The sequence below is a fragment of the Cnephaeus nilssonii genome (assembly GCF_951640355.1).
Source record: "Cnephaeus nilssonii genome assembly, chromosome: 3".
In the NCBI taxonomy this organism is placed as follows: domain Eukaryota; kingdom Metazoa; phylum Chordata; class Mammalia; order Chiroptera; family Vespertilionidae; genus Cnephaeus; species Cnephaeus nilssonii.
The window spans coordinates 3,726,527-3,737,017 of NC_137074.1; the positions used below are offsets into that span (position 1 = coordinate 3,726,527).

At 54.1% G+C, this 10,491-nt stretch overlaps 1 protein-coding gene across 1 annotated transcript; it reads left to right on the top strand.

Annotated features, from left to right (window-relative positions):
• The first annotated feature begins 1,853 nt into the window (after positions 1-1,853).
• Positions 1,854-9,621, top strand: RIPPLY3 (ripply transcriptional repressor 3). Its single transcript, XM_079766614.1, has 4 exons — positions 1,854-1,976; positions 3,754-3,820; positions 6,480-6,547; positions 7,691-9,621. Exons 1-4 carry the CDS (start codon positions 1,873-1,875, stop codon positions 8,148-8,150), a joined length of 699 nt encoding a protein of 232 aa, XP_079622740.1. The 5' UTR covers positions 1,854-1,872; the 3' UTR covers positions 8,151-9,621.
• Positions 9,622-10,491: the final 870 nt, after the last annotated feature.

The following is a 10,491-nucleotide window of genomic DNA, read 5'->3' on the forward strand; positions in this document are numbered from 1 at the left end:
TCAGTGTCGACTGATGTCGGTGAGCTCGCTGGTATTTGCGCGTTGGGTTATAACCCATGCTGCTTTATTTTGTTGCTCAAACGGTCCCCGTTGGGCCCCTGTGGCCTTACACGTACTTGGCAGAGGAAAACAAACACACAAAACGGAGCGGCAGGTGCTGTGTGGGGTTCGTTCCCCCTTTACATTTATTTTGGGGGGCGTCCAGTTTCCAAAACCCACAGGGATATCCGTACTGGCTGTCTAATCAGAGGACGTTTCTGGACCCCCGTTTCTTAATCTGTGAAATGAAGATCATGCCTGTCCCAGGGCTGAGGGGAGGGTTCTGTGGACAGTTTATATTCATAATAGGTGGTCCACAAAGGGACAGGTGATTCCAGATTACGAAGCGCCTGGAGTAGTCCGGTCCCGAGAGACAGAGAGGAGGAAGCTGGCTGCCTGGGCAGAAGGAAGGGGGAGGGGGAGTTAGTGCTTCGTGGGTGTGGAGTTTCAAAAGTTCTAGAAATGGCTGGAGGCAATGCAGGTATATGTAATGCCACTGGGTTGTATTTGAAAATGGTCACTTTTATGTTATGTATATTTTACCACAATAAAAATAAATATATTCTTATTGTTGAACATTTAGAAAACTTTTTTTGGGGGGGGAGGGGGGAGTCTTTAAATCCTTCGTAATCCCCGTACTCAGTGGCCATTTGTTTTGACCTGTGTACCCTCTCTATACATTTTGGATCCTTCTCATACAATTTTGTTCTTTTAACATTATACCATCTATATTTCCCCACGCTATTCAAAACTCGGTAAACATTTTTATTAGCTGCATGATACTCCACCACTATTGACTTCATCATTGCCATGTTTTTAGATGAATTATTCAGCATTATAAATAACACCACAATGAGCACCTCTCTGATTAAGTGCATCTTGTTCCCATTTCAAAATACACCTTTGGGGTCACAATCTTTGTACGGATGGTCAGGGAAGCAGAGTTCCTGGGTCAAGAAGTGGCCATTTTTGCCCCAGCCGGTTTGGCCCAGTGGACAGAGTGTCCGCCTGCGGACTGCAGGGTCCCAGGTTCGATTCCCGCCCAGGGCACACGCCCGGGTTACGGGTTCTGATGTTCCTGTCTCTCCCTCCCTGAAATCAGTGAGAATAAAGAAGTGGCCATTTCTAAGGCACGTGGTCAGGGTGTGGTACCCCCTGAGGAAGGTGTTGTGTTCATTACAAACCCCGAGGCCACTTTGAAGGGTGGGTGCGCGGCTCCCCTAAATCTGGGGACCAAGATGCTCGCGCTGGAATCAGAACCCCGAGGGCCGCGGAGAAAGAACCCCGAAGGGGCGGGAAGAAGCGAGGGACCCTCCTCTCCACCCGCCCCCCCCCCCCCAACCCGGCGGGAACGCCCCGACGGAGACGCCACGGCCTCGCCCCCCACGCGCCCTCCCCGGCCGCCCCGGTCACTTCCCGCTGCCCCTCCCGCAGCTTCCTGGTCCCGCCCTGGCGCCCTCCTGGTTTCCTTTGTCCCCTCCCCACCCTCCCCCCCACCCTCCCCCGGGCGGCCCGCGCCCCCTCCCTGACCCCCCGCCCCCACTCTCCCCTCCCCCATCTCGCCGCGCGCCCCCTCCGGGAGCTTTTCTGGTCCCGCCCCCGCCGGGGTCCCCTGCGCCCCCCCCTCCCCCCAGCATCTCCGCGCCCTCCCCGCCCCTCCCCCGCCGGGGTCCCCTGCGCCCCCCCCGCCCCCCAGCATCTCCGCGCCCTCCCCGCCCCCCGGGCTCCTGTCCTCCCCTCCCCGCCCCGTTTAAACCCGGCGCCCTCGCCGGGGCGCTCGCAGGCGCGGCCGAGTCGCTGGCGCCGCTGGAGGGCGCGGGCTCCGCGGGCACCATGCGACCCGAGGCGGCGGCGGGAGCCCGGGCGGCGCGGGGGAGCGTCTGTCCCTGCCCCGCGGACGGTCCCCGGAGGCCACCTTCGCCGCGCGGGCCCGAGAGGTGAGGGCGCGGCGCGTGGCGCTGGGAGCGGGGTGCCCAGGCGCCGGGTCCCCGCGTTCCGCCGCGACGCCAGGCGAGCCCCGTAGCCGGGGGCGGGGACGCAGAGCTCGGGGGCCGGAGGTTTGCCAGCAAAGAGCCCGGCACCCCCGCGTCCAGGTCTGAACCTCACCTGGCTGGGAGCGTGGCTGTGTCCGGCCCCTCGACGAGCCTGGCAGGGGGTCCCCGCACATGGACTGTCATAATCTTTTTTTAAAAAAATATTTTTTTATTGATTTCAGAAAGGAAGGGAGATGGAGAGAAAGGTAGAAACATCAATGATAGAGAATCACTGATCGGCTGCCTCCTGCACGCCCCCTACTGGGGACCAAGCCCGCAACCCGGGCAGGGACCCTTCAGTCCGCAGGCGGGTGCTCTATCCACTGAGCCAAACCGGCTCGGGCGACTGTCATAACCTTGGTGACAGTCTGGGCGCTGTATTTGGGGCCCCGTGCATCAGCCCTTTTCAAGGTCGTGAAGGTGAAGGAAATCAAATTAGCGGGGAAGGTGTGGCGGGGCTGGGTGGCCAGGCAGCCGGAGAGGAGAAACCCATGGGTCCTTTGTGCACCCCCGTTGTCCCTCTGTGCACCCCCGTTGTCCCTCTGTGCACCCCCGTTGTCCCTCTGTGCACCCCCATTGCCCCTCTGTGCACCCCCGTTGTCCCTTTGTGCACCCCCGTTGTCCCTCTGTGCTCCCCCGTTGTCCCTCTGTGCACCCCCGTTGTCCCTCTGTGCACCCCCGTTGTCCCTCTGTGCACCCCCGTTGTCCCTCTGTGCACCCCCGTTGTCCCTCCGTGCACCCCCGTTGCCCCTCTGTGCACCCCCGTTGTCCCTCTGTGCACCCCCGTTGTCCCTCTGTGCTCCCCCATTGCCCCTCTGTGCACCCCCGTTATCCCTCTGTGCACCCTCGTTGTCCCTCTGTGCACCCTCGTTGTCCCTCTCTGCACCCCCATTGTCCCTCTGTGCACCCCCGTTGTCCCTCTGTGCTCCCTCGTTGCCCCTCTGTGCTCCCCCGTTGCCCCTCTGTGCACCCCCCGTTGTCCCTCTGTGCACCCCCGTTGTCCCTCTGTGCTCCCCCATTGCCCCTCTGTGCACCCCCGTTATCCCTCTGTGCACCGCCGTTGTCCCTCTGTGCACCCCCGTTGCCCCTCTGTGCACCCCCGTTGCCCCTCTGTGCACCCCCGTTGCCCCTCTGTGCTCCATAGAACTCTGCAGAGTCAAGACCCTTCAGTGATCCGGGCTGTGCGGCTGGAAGTCATGAGCCACCTAGTCGCCAGCTGTGGGAGGGGATCTGTCTGAATCGGAGAGTCTAGCCAGGCCTGGAGGGAAAATCTCCCAACTGTTGTGTCCCCTGATCATTGTGTCAGATTTGGGGCTTCTCAACGCCCAGGGATGGCAGAAACGGGGAATGTGACAGGAGGAACACACACACACACACACACACACTCACACTCTCTCTCTCACACACACACACACACGTACACACACATACACTCACACATACGCACACTCACGCACATGCACACACATACACATACACACACTGACACACACACTGACACACACACACACACACACACACACACACACGGTGTTGGGGATCCACAGTGAACCCGAGGGGACGTTCTGGGGTGTCCAGTGACCCCTTTTCCAGGCACACAGCAGAAACGATAACTCTTAGGACATGGTTTTAAAAGACAGCAGAGGATGCTGGCGTTCACTCCTGGTCCCTTCCGTTCCAGCCCCACGCCGTGGAGACCTTGGACCCTGACACCCCGAGATGCTGAGCCGACGGGAGCTGGCCGCCAGGTGAGGGGACGTGGGGTGTTGTCAGCCAGGTGAGGGGACGTGGGGTGTTGTCGGCATCCACCGGTTCAGCCAGGAATGGCACGTGTCGGAAGTGATGAAAGGCCCCTCGCCTGTCCCTGCCTCGGCATCTAATGCCCCGTGGTCCGGAGCAGGGCCTGGGGCGCGATGCTGATACAACCCGAGTCGCAGCAGGTTGGGCTCCTGCTGGCTTCTCCTTTCTGGAAAAGCAACGCCTCTCCCGCATAGCGACTGCCTGGGCATTCTCCGATGCCTCTGTCATGTCCGTTTGCTTTCCTCCCTGCAGCCGAGTAACAGGTAGAGAGAGGTGGGAGAAGGCCGCCTCCCTCCCGTGCCTCAGAGGAAAGCCGAGGGTGCCATTAGCGCTGGGCGGGTGCCGCAGTGCAAACAAAGGCAGAGATCCGTCTGGGGTGCTCAGCGGTGTGGTGAAAAGCCCTCTGAAGCACTTTCCGCCCTGTCTGGGAGCAGTCCGGGGTAACGCAGGTTGTCTGAGCAAATACACTCCCTCGGAGGGCTTTGTGCGCCGAGATGAATGGCCCCCCTCCCCTTTTGTCTCCTGCAGTGGGAGCTAGATTGCTTTACGCTTACTGAAGTAATGACTTGCTTTCATGGAATTCACCTTCCCTTGTTCTGGTTTAAAATAGAAATGGATGGCTTTTTTTAAAATGCTGACGTTAATTAGGCTAGGAAAGACATAACACATGTGGCCTATGGCTTAGTGTGCAGTTATTGGTGATAGGATAAACTCAGGTGTGGGAAAGCAGGCGTAGAGGACTTTATTAAATTAGTGTGAATAATGGGATTTTCATTCAGTTGCTATTATTTAAAGAACGAAGCAAGTAAAAATCAAATGAACAAGAGATATGATTCCGTTGCCCAAATTATTATTCAATACATGCAATGTCTAAATAATGAAAACTAATTCCTTCTTTTGCATTCAAACTTAACATGAGACTTCAAGTGCTTGAGAGAGAGATAATACAGAAGTTTATAATGGTGCAGTTTTCTTTCTTTAATTTTTTAAAATATATTTTATTGATTTTTTTACAGAGAGGAAGGGAGGGGGAGAGAGAGATAGAAACATCGATGAGAGAGAAACATCAATCAGCTGCCTCCTGCACAACCCCTACTGGATGTGCCGGCAACCAAGGTACATGCCCTTGACCAGAATCGAACCTGGGACCCTTGAGTCTGCAGGCCGACGCTCTATCCACTGAGCCAAACCGGTTAGGGCCAGTTTTCTCTTAAGTGAAATGTATATGGAGCCTATCAGTTGCAAGAATAAAAATACCAGAGCAAACTTCCTAACGGAAGGCAGGCAGGTGGATTTTCATCCCTAGGGTGATGAGAAGGCCATTGGTGAGGAAAATGAAGATTGCAGAAAAGATGTTAAGCTGTAGCAAGGTTCCAGCTGGGCGTCAGCATGGCACACTGGACTAAGCAGTTGTGCCCATGGATTTTTGGGGGGAGTGGAGGGTGGGTGTTCCGTGGGGCTGCAGCGCTCGCTGCCCTGCTTTCCTGGGGCCAGCTCTTTGCAGAACTAAGTTGGCCGGGCGGAGAGGCAGGGGTAAGGCGCTCTGCCCCCGGAGCCCCAGCCAGGTGAGCGCAGCCAGTGCACAAAGGGGACGCTTATTGCTCAACAGCGCCCTCTCCCGACAAACAGGAGAATTCCCCGGCCCCAGCCCTGCTGTGCATTTTTCTTCCTTCCTTCCTTCCTTCCTTCCTTCCTTTCCTCCTCCTCCTCCTCCTCCTCCTCCTCCTCCTCCTCCTCCTCCTCCTCCTTCTCTTCTTCTTCTTCTTCTTCTTCTTCTTCTTCTTCTTCTTCTTCTTCTTCTTCTTCTTCTCTCTCTCTCTCTCTCTCTCTCTCTCTCTCTCTCTCTCTTTCTCTCTTTCTTTCAAATATCTTTTTATTGATTCCAGAGAGGAAGGGAGAGGGGGAGAGAAACATCAATGATGAGAGAGAATCATCGATCAGCCGCTTCCTGCACACCCCCCACCGGGGACCAAACCCACAACTCAGGCATGTGCCCTTGACCGGAATCGAACCTGGGACCCTTCAGTCCGCAGGCCGATGCTCTATCCACTGAGCCAAACCGGCTAGGGCTTGCTGTGCATGTCTCTAGAAATCCCAGGGAAGGCTTCAAGAAGGCCCTGCCCTGGGTAGAGACACCCTCACCCATTTTGGGGAAGATAAACGACAGACTAAACTCTTGTTGACTCTGTTCCATCTCCCTCCTGGCACCTTGCCGGCCCTGCAGGGGAGGGGATGTCCTGGAAGGAGGTGTCAGGGCTGCGTTCTCCTGGTCCCACCCGCCCGTCTCCCAGGCCGCTCCCCTCGGCGTTAGGGGAGGGGAGGCCTGTGTGTCTCTCTCCAGTAGTTAAAACGCCCGAACAGGGGGACTGTGTGGGACGCACCTGTCCATCTTTGAATCCCTCGCAGGGCCCTGGCCATCACCGACGACCGCGAGAGGAAGCCGGGCTTAGCAAATACCGCTTCTGTGTTTAAACTCTCTCTAAAATCGCTGCTGAGGCTAACAAGTGCAGGCCACTTAGACTCCGTTTTGTGTTTGTTTTTTTCTAGTTTCAGGATGCGACTTCAGAGGCTTCTTGACTGTGTGTGTTTGTGTGTCTGTCTTTACAGCTTGAGCCAGGGGGTGACCAGCAGACTTCCGGACCAAAGGGCGCCTTCGGGTTTCAGCATCCTGTGAGGTAACACACCTTCCCAGTGAGACACGCACTCTAACCAACTGAGCTACCCGGCCAGGGCAAGAGTAGAAGGTTTTTTTTGTTTATTTCAGAGAGGGAGAGAGAGATAGAAACATCAATGATGAGAGAAAATCATTGATCAGCTGCCTCCTGCACGCCCCCTCCTGGGGATTGAGCCCAAAACCCGGACATGTGCCCTGACTGGGAATCAAACCGTGACCTCCTGGTTTATAGGTCAACCACTGAGCCACACGCCGGGCTAGATTAGGGGGTGTTTTAAATACTTTCTATGTACAACTGGAATCCTAAATTTACAAAACCTGGATTTAGAGATTCTAATTTTATATATATAAGCTATTTTCTCTCCTTTCCTTTTAAAAAAAATTTTTTTTTAATTGATTTCAGAGAGGAAGGGAGGGGGAGATAGAAACATCAATGATGAAAGAGAATCATTGATTGGCTGCCTCCAACATGCCTCCTACTGGGGATCAAGCCTGCAACCTGGGCATGTGCCCTTGACCGGAATCGAACCAGGGACCCTTCAGTCCCTGTAGGCCGAAGCTCTATCCACTGAGCCAACCCCATTAGGGCGTCTCCTTTCCTTTTTGAATATACAGATATATTTATACCAAAAGGTCCCCAAATGGGAACTGGCTTGCTTGCTTTCTCCTTTTCCCTTCCCTGCCCCCTCCCGTCTCCCTCTCTCTTCCTACTGGGCAAACAGCCTGGCTGCCATTGTGTATTCTGGAAAAGTGAGGGACCCACCCCTATGGCTTCTCTCTGGCAACGTCCAGAGGCTGAGCGCTTCTCCTCTAGACCAGGGTTTCAGAGTCAAGTTCCTCGAGAGCCCCAAGGGCCACAACGCGCCCCGTGCGAGGGCCTCCCGGAGCAGGGCCGGGAGGAGGCAGCCCTCACGGTCACGGAGGGCCTCTTAGTCTTGAACGAAAACGGTTTTCCTTTCCTTTTCCCTCCACGGAAGCCACGTTTTCCTAGCGGACTGGCTCACTCAGCGGCCAGCTCGCTGATGCACGAGTGTGTGTGGGGGGGGGGAGGTGGGGGGAGCTAGCTGCTTCCAGGGACAGGGTCCTCCAGGCGGAGTTCAGGCTGGCTCAGGTCGACTAACGCTGTGTTTGTTTGAAATATTAGACTTTATCTACCCATTTCAAAGCGCCAAGAGTATCTGCAGACTTCTGGGGAGAAAGTGCTGGCCAGTTTCCCGGTGCAAGCCACGATCCACTTCTACAACGACGCGTCCGACTCCGAGGATGGTGAGCACGAGGAAGAGGCCCGGCTCCTGCCCCAGGAGGCCCGGGGGCCGGGGGCAGGGAGCCCAGGAGACACGGAACGTGGCCCAGGAGACACGGAACATGGCCCAGGAGACACGGGACATGACCCAGGAGACACGGAACGTGGCCCAGGAGACATGGAACGCGGCCCAGGAGACACGGAACATGGCCCAGGAGGAAGGGGCAGAGACCAGCCAACACACCCCGCACCGCGGTCTGGAGGACACGGGGGGCTCGGAGGACACAGGGGGCTCGGTGGTAAGGGTGGGCTCCCACACGGTGACTCTCCAGGGGGTGCCGAGTGCTCCTCGTCCAAATAACAGGGGTCTCCCTCCCCCCAGACCTGCCTGGCGTGCACTCGGGGACAGCTGGGCCTGGACACTGCATGTCCCCGGGGGCTGCTTTGACGGCCTCTGGCCAGCACTCCGCCCAGGGCAAGAGCTCGCGGCTCCCCTTCTCCTTGTGGGGCTCTTCAGGGCACTCAGGAACGCCGAGAAAGGACGCGAGGACCGCGGGAAGGCTGGTGTCGACAGGGGTTCTCATCAGGTAGGGCCGACGTCCAGGCCACATTCGGCGGCCACTGTGCCGTCCAAGGAGACCCTCCAATGCAGGCCAATGGCCCTCCACGCCTCTCACCTCACCGGAGACTCACTGTGTCCTGGTAGCTATTTGTGCTTTTGTACGGAAGGTACTGTCCAAAGGTTGATGTGGTCACTTCGAGGCATTACGAAAAAATTATTTATGGAAAACAAAACAATAATTCCTGTAAGAATCCTGTCTAATAAGGAGGGAATATGCTCATTGACTGCCCTGCCCTCTACGATGGCAGCATCCACAGCCAATAAGGAGGGAATATGCTAATTGATGGTCCCGCCCTCAAAGATGGCGGCATCCACAGCCACAAGATGGTGGTGCCCATTCGCCTCAGCCCCACCGGGGCGCCTGCCTCCAGAGTCTCCCAGCCCCCCAGCCACCCAGGGCTGCCCGAGGCTCAGATAACCAGGGCCGGCCGAGGCTTGCGCTGCCGGCAGTGGCAGCAGCAGAGGTGTGATGGGGCGTCGCCTTCCCCTGATTGCTGGGTTGACTCCCGCCCCTGAGGGCTCCCGGACTATGAGAGGGAGCAGGCTGGGCTGAGGGACCCCCCTCCAGTGCATGAATTTTCTAGTAACAAATAAAAAGATGGGTTTCTATGGATAACATTTTCATGGCTGTTCTTTAAGGGCTATGTGTATGAATAGAGAAGAGCGTTAGCCCTGAGTTGGGGGCTGCCTTGGGATTGTTACTTGACTAGAATAACATAGCTATCAATCAAAGTATTGAATGTAAAATTATTTTCATTTTTTTATATTTGACCAAATAAATACGTTCCTCAAGGTATTTTACTGAACTATGTTACATGTGGTTGTCTGCCTATATACAGTACATCAGATAAGTTCCTACTTGAAATATTTTGAAAGAAAAAAATGTTTGATAATCATCGTTTTTGTTTAAGACATTTTTAGATTTAATTAGTTCCTACATTCAAGGTTTTAAAAGTCTATCAGGAGGTTTTTATATTTAACTCTTTCAATGATAAATTATTGTTTTTAAGAATGCAGAGAAAGTATTAAAAAAGAGAACAAAATGGTCTATAACATCAATGCTCAAATCTATTTTATTAAAAAGTAGAAGGAATACATGCAAATATTTTAACGATCCAAACAGCATAGAGAAATGTCCATTGCAAAGTAAAGTCACCCTCGCCGGTCCCCACTTTCTCTTCCAAAGGGGGACAACGTCGACTGTTTTTATTGCTCTACCTTTTAAAAATTACTTTTTTCTTTTAAAAAAAATTGTTATTTTTTGTTTCTTCTAATTTTTAAAAAAATATGTATTTTATTTTATTTTTTTACTTGTTTAAAATAATTTTTCAAACTTAAAAGCAATTTTACCTGGGTTTATTTCACAAAGGATTCAAGATGGCCTTCTATTTTGTTGGGTTCTAACAGAAACTTTCTAGAAGCCTTATTCTTACTCTCAGGTGAAGCTTGGGGTGAGGCTGAATGATCACATTTGCCTTTGTTTTGTCTTCAGACATCAGTTTTACTGAGAAAAAAAGATCTGGCCATTCACCAGTTGAAGGTTAAAAAAACAAATCTAGCCCTAGCCGATTTGGCTCAGGGAGTAGAGCGTTGGCCTGTGGACTGAAGGGTCCCTGGTTCGATTCTGGTCAGGGCACGTGCCGGGGTTGCCGGCTTGATCCCCAGTGGGGGGCAAGCAGGAGGCAGCCGATCAATGATTCTCTCTCATCATGGATGTTTCTATCTCTCTCTCCCTCTCCCTTCCTCTCTGAAATCAATAAAAACATATTTTTAAAAAAGAACAAAGCCATTCTCTTATTTAAAAATTAAAAAAAAGAAAGAAACCAAATCTAGTCTGTATGCTGATGGCACCACAGTTTTAAATGTGCTGCATGGTACACTCTCCTTAAATTACTTACTGGTAGAACTCGGCCAGTCTAAAGCAAATATAGAAAACGGGACCCTTTAGAATGGGCAGTGACATTTCTGGGAGTCTGGCATTTGTAAAGGGGGGCGGTGAGCTCGGGGCTCGTCCACTGTCCTGGTTTTGTGGTTCGCTGGGTTGGCTACACACAGGCCCAAACCCGCACAAGCTCCGCTC